At 41.9% G+C, this 20762-nt stretch overlaps 2 protein-coding genes across 4 annotated transcripts; one reads left to right on the top strand and one right to left on the bottom strand.

The window, feature by feature from the left end:
* The first annotated feature begins 823 nt into the window (after positions 1-823).
* On the top strand, positions 824-1180 carry LOC128627533 (ferritin light chain-like). The gene has a single exon (XM_053665883.1). It carries the CDS (start codon positions 824-826, stop codon positions 1178-1180), a length of 357 nt encoding a protein of 118 aa, XP_053521858.1.
* Positions 1181-2287: 1107 nt separating this feature from the next.
* SLC26A2 (solute carrier family 26 member 2) lies at positions 2288-19237 on the bottom strand. 3 transcript variants are annotated; one of them, XM_053665924.1, is made up of 5 exons: positions 18994-19237; positions 14314-14394; positions 12237-12421; positions 9851-10580; positions 2288-8650 (listed from the first exon to the last, which is right to left on the bottom strand). In XM_053665924.1, exons 4-5 carry the CDS (start codon positions 10553-10555, stop codon positions 7133-7135), a joined length of 2223 nt encoding a protein of 740 aa, XP_053521899.1. In that variant the 5' UTR covers positions 10556-10580; positions 12237-12421; positions 14314-14394; positions 18994-19237; the 3' UTR covers positions 2288-7132. The 3 variants fall into 3 exon arrangements, with proteins under 3 accessions (XP_053521899.1, XP_053521898.1, XP_037017830.2); XM_053665923.1 differs by lacking the exon at positions 14314-14394; XM_037161935.2 differs by lacking the exons at positions 12237-12421; positions 14314-14394.
* Positions 19238-20762: the final 1525 nt, after the last annotated feature.

Consider the following 20762-nt stretch of genomic DNA (forward strand, 5'->3'; position numbering starts at 1 on the left):
AGTAGATGGGAATCATATCCAAAAGAGCTTTTGCAGTCTGGTTGACATTGGCTAAACCTCTTATTTCTTTTAGGCATTAGGGTTATTTGATGCTTTGTTTTTTAAACTCAAACAGGTTGATATGCACATTTAGTCTGCTTTCTTCCTCATGCCCTCTCTGGCTTCTCCCTGCCTCTCGGATCCCTCCAACCCCACTTGAGAGCTTAGTTTTGCACCAGTTCACCAATCTACTCCATAGGCCAATATTCCAGAAGTAGACACCTACCTCACCTGCGCTGTCATGAGAATAAAAAGGTACACCTGACACAGACTAAGTGTTCTATAAACGCTATTGTCATCACTACCCATCCCTGTTTAGAATTTTACCGAGTACCATCTAGAGATAGGGACCTGTCTTACCAGCCCTTTCTTCCACTTTCAACCACCCAGGCTGATAATAGATAAAACTCCAGGGAGTTTTCTTTGTCTTACCTAAGAAGGGCTCTTTAATTAAAAAGGAAAGAAGCTGGCAGTGCCCTCAGGGTCCCCTGGATTTGTTTCTTGCTTCAATAGTTATTTGGACAGAACAGACCTAGGGACACCCCTTCTTCCAGCCTCTGACCAGCCTCCAACTTCTTTCCCAGTCACCACCTTTGGAACCATCTCAGCCATCCTTGAGACCAGCAAACATCATTTTTGAACTGAACTTTTTATTGCCATGTAATCACGAGCTCCCAAATTTGCCAGAATCACTCCCCCTCGGTGGAGGTTTCATCCTGCAGGCCTCCCACACCTACCTCTGTCTGGGCTTCTATTTCCACTGCCAAGACGGGCTCTGGAGGGCATGGGCCACGTTTTCCAAGAGTTGGCTGAGATGAAGCAAGAGGGAGCCCAGTGGCTCTTGAAGATGCAAAACCGGTGTGGTGGTCAAGCCCTCTTCCAGGATGTGGCAAAGCCTTCCCCAGATGAGTGGGGTACAACTCAGGATGCCATGGAAACTGCCATTGCCCTGGAGAAGAACCTGAGCCAGGCCCTTTTGGATCTGCATGCCCTGGGTTCCATCCATACAGACCCTCGCCTCTGTGACTTCCTGGAGGAGCAGGCAAAACTCATGAAGGAGATGGGTGACCACCTGACTGACCTCTGCAGGCTGGCTCACCCTCAGTATCTCTTACAAAGGTTCACCTTCAGGTACGACTAGGAGCCTTTGGAGCCCAGAGGCCTGTGAGGGGCCCCTCTGCATCCACCTGTGTCTGCCTTCTGCCTGAGCCAATCCCTGAAACCACTACGCATCCTTTCAACCATCCCAGAGTCCTCTCCTATGCTTTGGACCAAATGTCAACAATTGAGTTCTTCACAGCAAAAAAAAAAAAAAAAAAAAGGAAGCTAGGAGTTATTGATTGCCTATTATATATCAAACACTTTCACTTATTACTATTTCCAGAAAATCATAATATAAAAGGACAAATAGGCTCCGATAATGTAATTCCAAATTTGTAGACCTATAAAAGAACTATTCTTGCTACCTGAGACCAGTTCTTTGAAATGGAAATGTGGTAGCATGTTCTGGCCACCAGAGGGCAGAGGACAACTCCACAAGGGAGACAATTCCAGCCACTGGAAGGAACCTTAGGAGCAGCCACTTGTAACTTCTCTGACACCATAGAGTCTGAGGGAAAGTACTACAAAAGGAAGACTGAAAACTGTCCTCCCCCCTGTACCCACACTTCTTCCACTTCTTCCACAAAGCTAAGATGCAGAAAGGGGAGGACATTTGGGAAGAGGCTTCACTGCAGGTATGGGGAGATGGTGGGGGCACTCTGGCAATTATTTCTCACAATGTTGTACTCCAGTTAGGAATTCCACTCCCAGCTCTTAGTCCATATAGCCTCAATAGACTGATGAAAAGAATGTGACTCAAAACTCACTTACAAAATTCAAAAGGTTGGGCAGCAGTAAAACATTAGATTTCTGATTCCAACACAGTATGTAATGGAAGTCTTGCAGCATGAAAAGTGGAAGACCATGCAATCTAGGTCTTCCCTCTTCACTGATGGGAAAAGTGAGTCCCCGAAGGGTTAACCTACTCCTCAGGACCACGAGCAAAAAAAGGAAAGAACTGGGTTTCTTTAGACTTTCTGTCTTTCTACAAGGGTAGATCCTCTGGTTACAGATGGGAAAAATTAATGACTGAATCACTCTCCAAAGGTAAAGATGGTATTTTAAAGCTCACTGGTGATCTAAATGTATTTCTTAGTTAGAATGCCCCTTGCAGTTAAATAATTTAAACACAGAATATTTTATCAGCATAACAATTTATTAGCAAACAAATGAAATAACATCTCCAGATCTCAACACATACAGGATCTTAGGTAATAAGCAGCATGAACAGGTTCTTCCAGAAGAAAGGGATCTGCTACAACCAACCCTCCCTCTCCTGTACCCGTCTGCAATCGGCAACAAGCCATCCTCACCCTACAGAGGGTGAAGCATGATTTGTGTGGAATAGCATCAAGGCACTTGCTTTGATTAAAAAAGTTACATGTGGTATAAAACATGTTCCTAAAAGTCATTGGTCTTGAACAATTGAAAAAAAAAAGGCAGTATACATTTTTAGTGAATAGACAAGACTCAGAATTTGAGTTCATTCATGTGTTACCCTGATATTGTTTCAATTTGTATATAAAATTTCAGAAGAGACAAAAAAGGGTAGCATTTTATATAGATCTGTCACACTAATTTTTGAGAAATCATGGCAGCATTAGAATTCAAACAATAACTTCCCAACTGATTTGAATTAAAAGGCAACAGCTGTTTGACTTCAACTATTATGTTATTATTCTAGGGATGGGGAATTTGGTGGTGGGGGAAGAGAAAACCTTAAAATAAATTTATTAAACCTGCAGTTAAAAATCCTTTCTGGCTTAGGTTGCTCGTCTGTTTGCCAACTGAAAAGCTTTCAGTTAGAAATGTAATCACTGGTGATTTGTAATAAGATTGTAATTATTCAGCCTTTTTCAGACTCATAATCTAAGTCCAAGAAAGGTTTTACGCATGGTTCCAGACTTATACACATGGTATCTCCGAGGAAGGCATTTGGTGTCCTTCATTATTTAAGTTTTCAAAATTAAGTATCTCCTTCCCACTTTACATCACTAAGAGAAAAAGAAAATACACAACAAATAAACCTCATGATTTAGTATAATGCTTATTTAACTTTTCTAACTGTATTTAACAGGTTTACTTTGAAGTGCAAAACCCTTCTAAAAATAGTCCATGTCAGGATAAAAATTACCTTATAAAAATAAATCTCCCCAACTCCCACATCTAAATTCTCCATCCCCAGTTACTACTATATTTTTTTAAAAACTAAAATATACTTTTAACTTAAAGTATGTCAATAGAATTTTACTTTACTAATAGGCTATGATAAATCAGCTGGTGTGTTATTTTGGCCTGATCCATTATCATTTTCATTCATGTTATTAGCACTCATATTAATGATTACATCCATGATTATCAAAAATCTTTATACAAAGAAAAAAGCCAGATTACTTCAGAGCCTAAAAGCTTTCTAGACCCAATTATTTCCTTTTGCAGTTTTTTAAGCCCAGTTTCAAATAAGGCATCACTATCCATTCCTCTAATGGATAAAGAAACCATTAGAAGAAGGAAGAAGAGAGAAACATTAAAGAGCAGAGAAACTAAATAAAGTCTAAATCCTATCAATTGGTTTTTTGTCATGTCACTGTGAAATCTTTCCCTGAATATACCAGGGGCATCCATGCCTCCTTATTTGCCTCAGTTGCCTGCGTCCTGTTCAGAACTCAGTCCGGGCTCAGCTCCTCCATAAAATACCTCCAAGTGCCACTGGGTGTCACCCACTAAAGTTACCATACAACCTGCCTTCCTGGATTTACTATCCTAGTCCCAGCACCTGGCACTCCAGCCCTAGACTCCAGCACAGGTCCCCAGGAAGTGTTTCAGGAATTATCTGCATCACTGCAAAAAGAACCTATAGCTCATCTATAGCACTACACAGAGGAAAACAATTCATTCAAAACATTAATTAACAAGGATCACAGACCTTGAATTTGTCATTATAACTCCCATACTCAATTTTAAGTTCCCAAGAAATTCACTGCAGCCTTTTTCTCAGTTTCATATTAAGATCAAACACCCAATGTGTTCTTAAATGACAAATTACCGAGAGTGCAATAAAGATCACCATTTACCACAGTGCAAATTTAGCAACAAATTCGGCTTCAGTGTCTACTGCTGTTTAAAAGCTAAGTTAGACTACCCAAATCTTGTTATCCTTTCAAAGGTCCGTATTAAAATTTTTTAAAAGTAATTGTCAACTAGACGTCTGTCAATTTTACCAACCATCAGAGGCACACATAGTACTGTAGTTACGAGTGCTTCAGGGTAGATCAGCCTGGGCTTTTGTCCCAACCCTGGCTGCTGCGTGATCCTCAGCTTTCATCTTTGGTGAATCTGTGCCCCTCTCTCCCTCTCCTCCTAGAAACAGTGTTTTTGACCTCACTCTCAAACTAAGGTGGGGTTCCTACTCCTGGCTTCCCTACTGTTGGGTGGGGCTCACCAGGGATTGGGTTCCATTCAACTGAATCCGTTTGTCCTCTCCCTTGTTTCATCAGAGACCGTCTTTTCAATGGCCTATTCCCTGCAAATTTTAGGGAAATATTAACTGTTTTTATAACTGGCTGCCATAAGCAGAGTCTCTTGTTTGTTTGGATGGGAGAGATATAGACCAGAGCACAATTCGAGAATTAGCTAATTACACAAAGCTCCAGAACTGTCTATATCCACAAACAGAGAAAAATGTTAGGTAAAGGTCAAATTCTGTTACTCCATTCTTCTAAAGGGTTTTTCAAACCCTCTGGACTCTTTTTTTCCCTCTGTGCCAGTGTTTGTCACAGAGTTGTCTCAAACATGTAAACACGTACTCTCCTCTCACATAGCATCCAGGGTGTACAGCCTTTTGGCATCTCTGAGCCACACTGGAAGAAGAGTTGTCTTGGACCACACATTAAATACACTGTGACATGTAATCACACACACACACACGAAATCTAATGTTTTAAGTAAATTTATGATTTTGTGCTGACCACATTCACAGCCATCCTGGGCTGCAGGCTGGACACCCCTGCTGGACATTTATAATGGTGTGGATTCAAACCTGGCTTGGGAGAGGAAGGCAAAAGGATTAAAAACAGACGATAGACCAAGATACTGTGATTTTACTATTACCATTCATAAGACTGGATAGAATGGGTGAATATTAGCTTAAAACAAACAAACAAAAATACAAAGAAGAGATAACATTTCTGAAATTCTAGACTTACATTCTAAAAGGATGTCAAAATTCAGGACACTATTACATTTAATAATGATGTCAGTCACCTCAAAGACAGATAGCCAGCTTTTCTGCAGAGAAAGTGCTTTAACAACGGAAAGGTATTTTCCATGTAAACAGATGGGCACAGCTCTACCAATAGAAAAGTCACACTTGCAGGTTACGGATGCCCAACACTTAGCGTTTACTTCTCATAAATATTTAAGTTGTTTAGAATGTAGGGGTAGGCTAAAAAATAATTTTGCACTTTTGTAAATATTATTTTGTCTGTTTTCAATGGTGTAGCTAAGTGTTTCAACCTCACATAAATTAGCCTGCTAGTCCTAATTTTGAAAAACCTCAGGGGTTTTTTTTCCACCACCTATCAAGGTCCAGACCTATAAGCTTTCAATGTCAGACATTCTTGCTTTTCAAAAGCAACTCCTCCTATAGCCACAACCTGTGGCCGGCTATCACAAATAATTGGGCTGTAGGAATGTGATGCTTCTAAATCCTCCTGCATCCTAGTTTTAGGTGGCCCAGAGTGAAAAGCTGTCACTGTCATCAAAATTCATTGTAAATCAATACAGTCCATGGCAGTAAGCATCTTAGTCTTCACTAAAACATCTACAAGTTAATTACTGATGTTCCTTTGGCAGCTTTGTACACTCTTTTCTGTGGGTTACAATAATTTTTCTTGCCAAGGAGAGATGGACAGTAACTTCTACTTGAGACTGTCCATCCCCAACTGGCCCTAGCTAAAATGCCATGAGAAGGCAAAAAAAATCACTGCTAAGTACACACATTTGAAGGGGACTGCTTCCGGGCATTTCCTATTTACAATCTGTCCACAAGGGTTTTCCTCCAGTTCCTTTAAAATGCTGTATAGTACCGCAGGCTCGGCATTCTGCCTTTTATTGGCAAGCCTGTCACTGCCAATCAGACATAGCCGTTCAGGACAGATTCCAGGACAAACACCCTAAATTACTGAAAGTGCAAACAGTGCTGAATGGAAGAGAAATACTGAAAAACAGAGACAGAGAGCACAGAAAGACAGGGAAGATTCCCCTCATTTTTGCTGATTAGGAAGAGCTCTCTGCTTCCCTGCTTCCAATAAACAAAAAGGCTCAAAACATCAGACGTATGACAGAGCCTTCTATGTAATGGGAAGTCGGCTGGCAGGATGTCACAACCATGCCTAGCCATCAGGCTCCTGACAGGCCGGTGCCCGTGGTTCCCTGCCTTAAGGTGAGGAACAGTGCTTTCCCATTAAAAGCTAGAGATCCTATTGCTGTCTGGGGAGCAAATAACTGGGTACAGAGAAGCACAAATAAGGAAAGAACTTGTGTAGTTATTACCTTGAGCTCCAGAGGTCTCTTGATCTGCTGGTACAAAAGCCAGCACCATACCCTTTCCCTGCCTCCTTTCCACTCTCTCCAAAGAGCTGAATCATGTTGGCTCCGGCATGTCTCAGGTAAACATCAACTTTACCCCTTCACTTCTGGAGAAGGAAAAGTCCAAAAGTATATCTCCTAAGAGAGGATGGTTGTTAAATTTTAGGGCTACTTCACAGTCCAATTCAACAGATATTTAAGTACAAGAATACCAGCTCTCTGCAAGACAGCTTGACGCCACAATAGTTTCTTCTTGATCCTGCCTAACTATAAGCTCTGCTGCATTTGTGTATCTACAACGGCCATCAGCTTTGAAGGAAGAATAATGCCTAGCCAATAAGTTACAATTTCAAGTACGCGAGTTGCTCCTGGCTGGACATTCTTCTTCCTTCCACCTACTTACTCAATTGATCACTAGACTCAGACCATTGGGAATACACATTCCTTTCTGAGTTTGAGATTCTTCTGCAAAAGCTATCGCTTCGTGTATACTATAAAAAAGGTTTTCGTCTTCCTTCTGGCAGTACTCTCCCCGGTCCAGGGAGTCCCTCACGGAGGGATTGCACTGAGCCAGCAGAACTTGGATGCCAATGGCTTCATAATCTCTGCGAACTTCTTTCAGTGTATGGATTCCTGCTGTGTCTAGAAATTGGATTGCACTGCAGTCAATCACTATGGTGTGGAGTTCCAAGGGATCATGGGAAAGTTGCACTGAAACTTCATCCTGTTTTGCACCAAGACTCACTGCTTCCTTTTTGGTCTTTCTCTTTGCTGCCTTTTTCTGAGCTGCCTTTACTAAGATTGGATTGAGAGTTTTTTTGTATAAAGCAGATTTGAAACATTCTTTATTTATGTAGTAGAGAGGGGCTACAAAGCGGAAAATCTTGATGCCTGGCTTAGTCTGCAGGTTTTTGTAAGCAGACATGGATTCAAAAATGTCAGACTCTTCCACCAGGCCAAGCAATGAACTCTTTGGCTTCTGAGTCCGGAGGATGACACAAAACATAGAAAAACAAACTCCAATAAGCAGGCCAATTTCAGTACTTATCAGTGCAGAGGACAGCATAGTCACAAACCAGATAACCGTATCCATTCTGTTAACCCTCCACATCTTGGGCAGATCCTTAAATTTACGTAGAGCTCCTCGGAGATTTACAATAGTGATCACACCAAGGACACTCTTCTGAAGGGAATAGAATAAAGGGGCTATTACCAGGAGGACCAACAAAAGAACCAGAGCTGTCACCACACCAGAAAGCTGAGTCTGGCAGCCCGTTGATTCTTTAACCAACGTCTTTGCAAGAGCTGCGCTAGTAGTAAAGCACTGGAAGAAGGAAGGAATGATATTGCAAAAGCCAATGGCATACATTTCCTGGTTGGCTTTGACTGTGTAGCCATGTTTTTTGGCAAACATCTCAGAAAGTGATACAGTGATAGCAAAACCAATGATAGAAATAGCTATTGCATCTGTAGCCACACTAGGAATTAAGTTCCAGTCCGGTGCTTTGGGGGGCATGAACCCAGTGGGAATATGTCCAGCAATACTGGTATTGTATTTCTCATTCAGTTTTCCAAAGTGAGAGGCTAATGTGGCTGCCACGACGACAATGAGTTCAGTAGGAATGGGTGCCTTGAGCTTGGACTTGAAGTGCTCATTGAGTTCTTTGGTTGGCAAAAGAACCAAAAGGCACAAAAGGCTGGTGATGAGATCACAGATATTGGTCTTATGGATGTTTCTGAAGATATGTATCCAAGTAGTGATGAGTGAGCCCACACCATTACTCCGAGGAAGGCTAAGCCCAAGGAGATACTTGGCCTGAGACGTAAGAATAGTGAAGGAGGCACCAGTGACAAATCCACTCAACAAGGCATCTGAGAGGTAGACAGAAACAAAGCCCACTTGAAAGAAGCCCATTGCTACCTGGAAGGGAGGAAATATAAGCGTTAAATACAAGTAGAAAAGAGCCTCTAACCCCTGTATTACCCTGGCTGTTTTTCCATGGAGGCACACTTTCCATGGAAGCAGAGCGTCACAGACTGTCAGACCTGGATGCAATCATGTATCAAACCTCTCATTTTAGAGACAAGGCTGACATTCAGAGGGCTAAGCACACTATATCTCATTTGCCCAAATGGAACAAGACCTTAGGATTCCTACCTTCTCAAGCTCTTAAAACAACTCTGTACACCCCCCTACCTTAGCTCCTCCCCACCCAAGCACCAGATAAAGCGAGCTACTCTTCCCCTTTCCTTATTGGACCCAAGTGCCTGTAAAGGAGACGTAATGATGTTACTGACTCTTGCATGCTAAAAGACAGGGGCATGATGGGAATAGCAGGTTAGTGGGTTCTATGGGAGACCCAAGAAGGATTTCATTTCTAATCCTTTCTCCTGGCTGACAATATAAAATAGCATTCTTCAATGTTTTCCCTCTTCAACAGGCCAAGAACACTACTACCTTTAGAAATTCTAAAGGAAAAAGGAGGTGATTATCTAGCAGAGGTGTCCAACCCGTGGCTCTCGGGCTTCAGGTGGCCCAGGATGGCTATCGTAAATTTACTTAAAACTTTTTTTTTTGCCTATCAGTTTTCATTAGTGTTTGTGCATTTAATGTGTGGCCTAAGACAACTCTTCTTCTTCCAGCGTGGCCCAGAGACACCAAAAGGTTGGACACCACTGATTACAGCTTGAAAAATCCCTGCACATGTCCTCGCACCGCCCACATCCTGTTACCTTTCTGGCTGAACTGTGTGCTGTCTCCGCCAATAACCAACCACACGTAACCTCAGGCAAAGCAATGTTTCTTGACATAGAAAATCAAGGAGTTGTGCTAGGTGATCTGGAGTCTTTCTGGTCTAAATTTGTACAACCAAATAATTAAAGTCTGCCTAACATTCATCGGTTAAGAGGCAGCTGCAGCCCAGGGTTGAGAAAATAGAAGTAGCCTTATCTTACTCAGAGAGTCCACCCAGAGTTTGAACCTTGGATCCACCCCTCACATATCCTGAGCATTCAAGTGCTAGTTTGATTACTGTGATATCTAAGACCCCTTACAGATCTGAGATTTCATGCATAGTGATTTCTTTTGCTAGAAACAACCACTCGTGCCACTGCTTCTTACCTGATAAACTCCAGCCATAAAAGTTACGGTGCTGCCGACTGTAATTGCATAGCAGCTTCTGCCACATATGCTATCTGACGACGGGTCCAATGCGGTGCTCCCATTTGAAATCGTCCCTAAAGATGGGGCACTATGGGCTGTGTCATAGCCAGCTTTGTTCAGCTCTCGGTCAACTACCTCACCAATCATAAGGCACAGTATTCCAAAAATGCCCACAGAGATGTGACGAGAAGTCCCCAATAGAAAATAAATTAGGCTGGCAAAAAAAGAGGTATACAGGCCGTAGATTGGCTCCTGGCCAGCTAAAAGGGAATACGCAATGGACTGGGGCACCAATAAGATGCCCACAATCAAGCCAGACATCACATCTCCTATAATGTTTTTCTTCAGATCATACTTTGGGAGCCACCGCAAGACAGGAAGGAAGCCAAAAATCGTATCTTTTGCTTTGGTTGGGTTGCACTGGCAAGTCTTCTGTAGTTTCTTGATGAAGAACTGTTTAAAGCTGGCGTTTGATTTTTCTTGAGATTCCATGTGGATCCTAGAATAATGTCTGCACAGATCAGTGGTCTTAAATTGCTGGAAGTCAGTACTTGACTCCTTTTCAGGCTCCATATGGATCTTAGACAGAGGGCTGTACTGGTCATTTCCTTCAACCGAGTCGTTGGGCGTGAGGCCATGTTGCTCTGCACTCCCCGAAGACATTTCTGGAGACAGCTGCGTTAGCCTCCTGCCCCAGAGAAAGGAACAGAATCAACTGATTAAATAATTCTCAGTGCTCAACATTTTGACAGCCCTACCTATCATTCATGAGAGTTGAGAGGAGTCCAGTTTGGGGTAGTTATCTTATACTTCTTTTCCTTAATTGAGCCTCACTTGTCTTGGTCAGGAAAAAAAATAGACCATAAAAAGCCAAGTCAAAGCCAATAATTCACTGGATACAGGACATCCCAGAGTATAAACTGTTCACAAATTCTTCTGCATGTCCGCCTGGATCCCCCTGCAGTTTTTTCTCCAGAAAAGGTATCAGGGTGGCCTGTTTCTTTCTTTCTACACGCTATCAACTGTCTTATTTTCAGATTTTTCACTCCCAGATATACTGCAAAATAGAATCTGGTCCCAAACTTCCAGCCTTACCTGCAAGTCCCTTAAACAAGAAAAATGGCCTTGGAGGTGGGGGCAGGTAAGGCTGAAGTAACTCTCTAATTGTTGAAAATAAATATAAAGAAGATTAAGCAAGTGAAAGAGTAAAAATAAGACTTTTGGAAAAAGAAAGAAACTAGGGCAGAATGCATTTAGGTCTTTGAACAATACTCCTTTGCTCAGTAGGAAGGAGGAGAGGGAAGATGGTAAGAGATAGGTGAAGCAAACAAATGTCGAGAGCATGGGGTGGGCTGATGGGGCAAGTGCTCCATCATATGCTCTGGAAAGTCTTGGTCTGTTCTCCTCTCTTCTAGTACAGAGCCACATCTGCCCTGTTCATGCAAATACAGATTCACTGCATATTCTATGTGCACGCTCTAAACAGAAGTATGCTGTTGGCCTGCACTTCCGCTTGGGCAGTAACCAGGTGACCCTGCATCACTGGGCCCGAAACTACAGAACTACTGCCCTGTGACCTTCCACTAACAACCATAGGGAAAGGAAGAAGGTAAAGTTAACTCAAAAGAAAGAAGAAGCAACAACAACAAAAATCGTAATAATAAGCATAAAAGAGGAGGAAAAAGCAACAGGCTCTCAAAGCAATAGACTGTTTATCAAATACTTCACAAAACAGTGTATTTGTGTTAGCTGCTTGCATAACTTCGAGTGGCCATCCACCTTTCTCCACCTGTCAAGATCCTAATCATTTTTAAAACCCAGTTAAAATGCAACCTTGTACACAAAGTCCTGACCAAGCTCTGCAAGCCCGAATGAATCATTACACCCTTTAAAACATCCCACAGCAATCTGCCCCTCCCTTGTAGGGCTAACCTCACTTCTGTATTGTGAAGTGGGTGTCTCTCCAGCCCCTGGAGGAAAGGACATCTTGTTCATCACTGTAATCATCAGTGAATGTCTTCTAGTAACTCTAAGGCACCAGGCTTGTAAAATGAATGAATGAAAGAATAAATGAATATACGAATTTATGACTCTAGCCAGAGAGATAAAATATAGTATGTTGAGGACTCAGGAAGTTTCCTGTTTTGGAACTGACAGAAAAATAGGCCCTTGTGAAGTTCTGTGACCCAAACATGACCAACATGTCCAAGATACAGAAAAGTGACCCACATTAATTTTATTTAAGATGAAGCATCATCTCACTAAACTAGAGTAAATAATAGTTACTTTCATGGCCTTGTTTAGCAGATAAGGAAAAAATGAATAGATTTAGATGGGCACTTACCCTGAATAAGCCAATCAGAATGGTGGATACACACAGTAGGTCTTCATTCCTCAATGAAACCTGTGTGTAACTCTCTCCTCACTTCCCACCATCAGGCCAGCCCACTCCGAGTGCACTTCTCACGTCCTGTCATTCTGCTCTGGAATAGCTCTTAGTGATTTCTGGGCCAAAAGGTTCTTATAAACCTAAGATATGCAAAAGAAACATAAGAAAAACTAAAAAAAGAAAAATCCACATTTTGCCCTGCCCTCTGGGAAGAAAAAAGATAAAAAATTAATACCAGAAACTGCAACCGGGTGATGGAAAATATAAGAAAGAATTAACTGAAATGCTAAAAGTAAAAAACACTGTAACAGTAATGAGAAATCATCAGTAAACTTGACCAAGCCGAAGAAAGATTCAATGAAATTGAAGCCATATCAATAGAAATTGTCTAAACTGGAACACAGAGAGAAAACAACAACAACAACAAAAATCAATAACGATAATGTAAAAGAACATGTAAGAGCTGTGGTACATATTAACAATCTAACATATGGACAATTAGAATCTCAAAAGGAGAAAACAGAAAGTGGGTAGAAGAAATATTTGAAGACAAAATGGCCAAGAATCTTCCAAAATTAATGACAGACAGCAAACTATACATCCAAGAATCTCAAGAGAATACCAAGAAGGTCAAATAAAACTAAATAAATACATAAAATAAAACTTCATACATTTTGTATTCAAGCTATTAAAAACAAAAGACAAAGATAAAATCCTAAAGAGAGCCAAAGAAAAGAAACATACATTACATACACAGGAACAGATATAAGAATATAAACAAACTTCTTACTGGAAATCATACAGCCCAGAAGATATCTTTATCATAGAACTATACCTGTCAACCCGGAATCCCATACCCAGAAAAAATAGCTTTCAAAAAATGAAGGAGAAACTCAAACAAATAGTAAGGGGACTTAATGGCAGCAGACCAGGACCACTATATAAACATATACCAAAGAGAAGAAACTTGGGTCTACACAATATAAAACAAAAATGGAACATGTGAAGAGAAAATAAAATCCATTTTTAATTTTAAAAGTCTTTAATTGTTCTAAAAGATAACTTTCTTTTTTAAAAAACATTTTATTTGTTTATTTTTAGAGAGCAGGGAAGGGAGGGAGAAAGAGAGGGAAACATCAGTGTGTGGTTGCCTCTCGTGCGCCCCCAACTGGGGACCTGGTCCGCAACCCAAGTATGCGCCCTGACTGGGAATCGAACTGGGGACCCTTTGGTTTGCAGGCCAGCACTCAATCCACTGAGCTACACCAGCCAAGGTTAAAAGATAACTTTCAAAGCAAAAATAAGAATGCATTTTGTTTACAGCTTACAAAATAAAATGTATAAAAATAATAGCATGAAAAATGGGAGGGGGGATTGGGAATGGTAATGTCTTACATTAAATGTGCAGTGATATAATATTATTTGAAAGTAGGCTCTAATCAAAGATATATATTGTAACCACTCAATTTTTAAAAAATATACATAATGTCAAATGTTATTTTATCCATAATTGCATAGATAAAATGGAATCATAAAAAACTCTCAATCAACCCAAGATAAAGCAGAAAAAGAGAGACCAAAACTAGATGGAAACAGCTAGTAAGATGGTTGAGTTTAATCCAAACATATAATGAATAAGCATATTAAATATGAATGGTGTAAAAATTCCAATGAAAAGACAGAGGCTCTCAGATTGGATAAAAACAATCAGACCCAATTACATTCTGTGTATAAGCCCACTTTAAATACATACATAGATTATAAAGTAAAAGAACTTGTCATAATAAATTTGATGAAATTTATTTGATGAAAAAGAACTTTCATAATAAATTTCATAATTATGAAATAAATTATTTGACTTATATTAACATATAAGTGACTCAGCCAGGTAATGAAGTACTGATTTCAGAACTCCAAGAATAGCTCTCTTCTGAGCACAGCACCTACTAACTCCTACAACCTATCTAACAAGTTTTCTCTAAGTGCTGGCACTTTAGGATTTAGCTACTTGACACAACCTAGGTCCACTTACCCGCTACCCTGAATAATCCATAAACCTTTACTGAGCTCCTGCTCCACAGCTCATGGCTGCAGTCCTCTTCCATCTCTAGCTCTGGAAAACATAGGCATTTACTCACAAACGGCCCTAGAAGTGGACCCGATTCTGCCATCAGTCTCGATCCAGAAACTGTCTATAGTCTCCTTACCTACCCACTTACCCCCCAAAATTGCCCTTGAAATTATATTTATTGCCATTTCAAATGTATTTTTAAAACCCAAACAATATGAAACTACATTAAAAATTACCTTAAACTAAATGGTGGGTATGCCCTCCATACAAATTAAACTCCTTGAGAACAAGCTCCATTCTGGTTCATCTTTAAAAGTGTCCACACTATGCTTTCCAAAATAGGAACTAAAATGATCACTAAATACACGACTCAAATACAGAGAAAGGCGGGTGCAAAGCAATATTGATTTGCAAGTGGAAATACCTACTTTAGGACATAGCTTTCAAATATTCCTTTGTACAAAAATCCTCTCACTTCCCCAAGCCTGTTACTGCTTTCAATTATAGTATTCACCAACTGCTAATAAAAATTAAGAAATTAGTGTTTACCCTTAGAATACAGTCTACAGCCAGACTCCCTCCTATCTTAAGAAGGTTGGAATACAAACTATATACTCCATGAAGTTCAATAAAACAGGATTCTACTGTATCATCAAGGCTAATTTCCCCCTCTATTATCATCAATAATTGAGAGTGGGCTAACTCAAGAGGAAAACATTTGAACCTTCCATGTTACCCTCTAGGAATAGGAGAAAAAAAAAACCAATAAAATACCCGAAAGATTGATTTACATATTAAAGTATAATGGCAGGTTAGGTGACACTAAAGACACATCTGTCTTTTTTTCTTTAATGAGCACTTGACGGCCTAGAAGGCGGTCTTGTCCAGGTGACTAAACAGCAGCAGCAGTGCAATTTCCCATGTGAATTACTGACCATCCCAGAGCCCTGGACTAGAAGAGAGGGACATCTCTGCTATGTAAGCCCAATGGGGCCAGACAACTGCTTTCGGAAAATGTGCAGATGTTTAAGTGACACAATGGCTGCTTTTGGTAAATAATTACAGCATATAATCTTACCCAATAGTTTTGCAATTTGTAAAATTGAAATGCCTTTCCAGAGGACAACAGTTTTCAGAGTAGAATGGTAAAGTCTGCCTCTGAAACACAATGGTTTGCTCGAATTGTGTGTGTGTGTGCTACAGACTCACTGTTGAATAAAACCGAAGCTGCCAATGACTACGATCATAGCATCTGAGCCGGGAGCAATCTGCAAAGAGCTGTGATTTTCTGTACAAAGCCTCAAGGGAAGAACGTATCTCACCTGCACTCTGAAGTCAGGCCAGAGTTGAAAAGATAAGAACGTGGGAAATTGATTAGGGAGAAGAAAGCACAAACAGCAACAATTCTGAGGTTGGAGGAAAGGAATCAGAGATTAGGATGGCTTGTTTCAAGTACCAAAGCACATGGGAGATTGGTGGGAGGGGAGCTACCTGGGGGAGATTCCGAAGGGCTTTGTGGCAGGTGCAGAAAAGCAGACTTTAATCTGCAGGTAGCGCATAGGCTCTGAAGGTTTTTGAAACAAATTGCTTACTATGTCATTCATTTGATAAATAATTATTTATTATTACATCTTCTGGTGTTTAAAGGAAATGGACAAATCTCAGATGGATTCTGAGGTGGACCACACAAAAGGAAGGATAGAGGAGGAAATAGGAAGACAGGAGACAACAAAAAGTTTGGTTTTCGGTTTCATAGGTTTGAGATTTCTATGAGATGTCCAAATGAGGACCAAGGGGCTGAAACTTCTCCGGCTGTGCTTCCCCAATGTGTTACAAATAACTATTCAGTGCTGAACTTTTCGTAGAACACTAGAGTACACACTTCAGGGCAGACGCGAAGCCATTCTCATTTCCACATACCCGAGCACCAATGCGATGCCTCACACTTGGTGTGAATGGCTATATATCTATGTTGAAATGAACATACAGGTGAAATTTCAAGTAAATATAATGAAGACAATAACTCTTCCTTATTTTCTGTTATCGCAAATTATTAGCAATGTTCATTTAAGTCCGTGATGAAACAAGGAGACCCACCATAAGGCTTGTATCAGTACAAGCACTATGACATACTGATTCCTTATACTGATTCTAGTATAAAGCACAACAGAAGGCAAAATAATACTCAAGAAGAAAATAATGATGTACAATCATAATCAAAAAATTAAATAGTTCCTTGCACAGTAATTTGCTGCTTTCAAAAAGATCTCATATATACCTCCCATTGCCCTCCTCGACAAATCTGAGAACAACATATGAATTCCTGTGTCTAATATGGGAAAAACTCAAACTTTAGTCACTTGTTCAACTGGTAGAACCAGGTTCCCAAACCTCATCTTCTAATTTCCAAGCCGAGCTCTCTCTCTAAAAATACCATATGGCCCCCAAATTTATTTTACTCCTAAGAGGTCTCGGGAGATAGTTCAAAGCAATGCTCTGTGGCCAAGTCATTTCTGAGTTATTAATTTTAATTAGTGATGGGGACAAACTGCTGGAAGCAGGTTTGGTAAAAGAATTAGAAATGAAGTTACTTTTATCTTTCATACTATACACATGCATTGGTAATATTTGCATTTTCTTTTTCTATTAGGAGCAATGATGTACAATTTACATTTGGAGCTACATTTTGATTAGAATAAGGTGTATCCCAGATAATAGTCAAACAAGCCAGGCCAGCTCTTGCCTCCATCCACTGTTGCCGGCGCCCTAACTGGACTGCTAGGATTTTTTTTCTCAAATGCTGCCTTAATCAGTTCCTTCCTCAACCCGGTATGTGTCAAAGAGCACCACCGCCACCACCATGCCTCCCTCCTGAGCTCATCCCTGCCTCGTACTCCTGTCTCCTTCACTTTGCTCTATTTTTCTCCCTGACCCTCTCATCATCTCCTACTAAGCATCTACTTTTCCATCATTGTCTTTCCCACGAGAGCAATAACCTTCTCTATTTTATTCACAACTGTATCAATACCCCCAAATAAATTCTTAGCAATTTATTTGAGTAATTTATTCTTAGCATTTAATCTGAGTAAATGGATTAAATGATAGTTTGTAACAGCTATGTGTTAAAGAAAAAGGAGTTACCCCTCTCTCTCCACCTCCCCCCCCCAAACACACACACAATAACCAGGTTTGTGTCAAGAAATTAGACAGTTTGGTAAGTGTCTGTCTGGGGGTTTGTGTTCACTACAAGTTATGTCGATGCTCAAAAACTGCCCCTAATAAATTTAATCTAGATCTCAGCAGTGCCCTGAATGTGTCATTTCTAGATCTTCTCCCTAGAAGGCAGCACATTATATTGCGTACAATGATATTAAACCAGAGACCTATTAAAATGCAAGTTTTCAGGCAAGTCTAGGGATGTGATCGAAGACTGCATCCTGGATAATTCTGAGCCAGTGAGCTGAAGGCTGAACTTGGAGAAATATTGGGAATGATGTGGAGTCACACAGATCCCAGCTGTACTGTTCAACAGCTGTATGGCATGGATTAAAAAGTTCATTTTCTCCACATCGATTTCTCACCTGTAACGTGGGAATAGCATCACCTAACTTGCAGGGTTGTTGTAAAGCTAACACAACTGAAGTACCTAACACAGTGCCTGACATACAGCTGTTGCTCAATAAATTATAGCTGCTAGTCTCTGCCCCTTGAGGATCCTGAAGGAAAAGGGGTGGGGGGTGCTCATTTCTTTCCAATAGGTTTAGCTCTCCATTTTCTTATTGACTGAATTTTCAAAAACAAGAACTTCTGCTTAACCTAATATTGGATATTACATTAGCTCCAGACTTCACATAAAAAGCTCTGGGGACAAGGGCCGGTGGCGGTGGGGTGGGGCGGGGGAGGGGACTAGTCTAGCAACCAGAAAGGAGTTTAAGTCCTGAATGTTTCTAACTCACCGCTGTCCCCACTCCGTGCGAGGAAAGGGCCAGTCTAATAGGAGTTTGGGAGTAAGATCTAGCTCTGCAAACGGCTTGCTGTGTAAATTTGCGCAAGGCCCTGGTCCTCCCAGTGCCCTTTCAGTGTCTTCATCCATCCAGGGAAAGAATTTCAACTTAGTCTCTGAGTCTCCAAGAAGGTCCTGATTTGTACTTAACCAGGTGTGTGGTTTTTAAAAACCGAGATAATCAAGTCCTCTTCAGTGTCCAGGCTAGTTTCTCCACTGTGGGGCAGGGGGAGAAGGTAGTGGTGGCAACTCATGCTCCTGGGTTCTGCTCGCAGATATCTGGGTTCGAGATGGCTCTCAAATATATGCTCCCAGATATCTAGGTCCCAACGACAACACTCTTATCTGCGAGGCGCGGTGGCACTCCGTGTGTGGTGTGGGCTGGAGGGCGGAGGGAAGCCCTCAGCCCGACGAGCGGGGCCGGGATGACGAAGTAGGGGAGTGGGGGCTTTGACACTAGCCCTGCCTCCACCTCTGCCTACCCAGGAAATAACCTCGACCACCCCAGGGCCGCGACGCCCACAGCGACCGTTGGTCCGGGTTTCCGCCCAGCACGCCCAGAACAGAGGCCAGGACGACCCTAGGAGCGGCCCGCTGACCGCGTGGAGGCCAGCACTGTCCCCCCCTCCAATTCTCACCTGGGCTATCCCGCTCGATGAGACCCCGCGCGCGTGAGTCCTCTGCCGTGCGAGGATGAGAGAACAGGACCGCGCGGGCGGAGACTGGTTGGTCTGGAGCCAACCTTCCTTTTACCAGCTCGCTCCCCGCCCCGCCCATCTCCCGGCCCCCGAGGAGGCGGGGCCCGGCCGGTTGGGAGCACAGGGCGCTTGGACAAGATACGCTGGAAGTGTGCGGAAAGCTAATTCTGAGCTACAGCCGGGGTCTGGGCTGTCACGTAGCACGGCGGGCGTGAGCTGTGGCCGCCAGCCAATGATTGGGCGGGACTGGACGCGGTTGGCCGCTTTCCTCCTTGCGATTGGCTGTCCTGGGTCGAAAAGGCCACACCCCGCGGATTCTTCGGGAGGTCCTTCCTCCTCCTAGTGAGGCGGCGAATCATCAAGTGGAGGTTCAAGGGATGTCCACCGTAATCCCAAGAGTGTAGCGAGGGAAAAAAGTGTCCAGAACGATGCGGAAGCGCCCTGCATAGGGCTGTGAAGTGCTCTGCGTTTGCCACGTACATCATCATTAACTCTGATTCTTCGATGTGGTTCCTTGCCGCCCTCCCCCTTACCGTTGAGGGAAATAGAGGCCCCGAAAGGAAAAGGCCAGTTAGAAAATTAGAGGCTTCTAACCGGGTGTGATTTATTCTCCATCGAAATGCCCAAGAGCCAGAGGCTCTCTTTAAATGTAAATTAAAATGTAAAGAATACAAAATGTCTTTCCAGTCCTCCTTTAAAACCCACAGTGGCTTTCCTTGACCTGTGTATTGTAGATAAAACTCAAATGGTCCCAATGCTTCCAAGGCGCTGAAAGCTCTAGGCCCTGACCCCCTTCCTCCTCACCTCGCATCCCTCCCTCAACACTCTCCACCCATCCCGGCCTCTGCCAGGGGCCTGACTTTCGGCTTTTGGTGTCTTCTGGTGTCTCAGGTCTCAGCCTAAAGGCCCTCCCTATCTTCAGCGACACATTCCCTGCCAGTCACATCCTATGAGGTATGACTTCTCAATTGAATTATCAGCCCAAACTGTCGGTTTTCTGATATTTTATTATTTTTTGTGAGAACTGAAATTCAAAGGCCAAAGTTAATTGGTAGCTTTTTGTTTTTTAACTTTTCATGAATAGATAGATATGACTCGAATCTAACAATAATTCCAGGCAGATGTGACAATTTACCAGGAGACTACAGAATTACTTCGATGCTTTTGAAAATGAGCTAAGAACAGACTTCTGTTTCCATGTTTAGTCAAGAATGCACTAGAGTGGGTTTGGTTTTTTTTCTTTGAAGAATCTTTATATTTTCACCAGTGTATCTCCTTCTAAAATTTAAAAATAGATACGGTATTCTTAATTTGGGGCTCAAAAACATGTCTTTAACTTCATTTTGATGTTGAGTACATGTTAAGTTGTTTATTCTCCTTGTATGAAGCCTTCGGAGGCCCACTGGGTAGTAATGGGAGAAGACTTGTGAAGGAAGCAAAATGGTTAACTTCCTTTCCTTCCCTTTCCAGGGAACCTCTTCACAGTCATTTAAGGAACTCCCAGTCCTATCTGGAGATGATCCTCAAGTTTCTGTCACCCACCAGATTCAGAGCTTCCAGAGTCACAAGTTATTCCAGGAAACTAAAGCATCTGGGTTCTACTCCTGATTCTACCCCTTATGACAGGAGACGATCACTTCATCTCAGTGGGTGTCAAAGTTCTCACCCTTTAAAGGATAGTCAATGACCTGTCCCCAGAGTCTGGGAGA

The sequence above is a fragment of the Artibeus jamaicensis genome, unplaced genomic scaffold (assembly GCF_021234435.1).
Source record: "Artibeus jamaicensis isolate MK-2021 breed Jamaican fruit bat unplaced genomic scaffold, CSHL_Jam_final contig_432, whole genome shotgun sequence".
Lineage (NCBI taxonomy): Eukaryota > Metazoa > Chordata > Mammalia > Chiroptera > Phyllostomidae > Artibeus > Artibeus jamaicensis.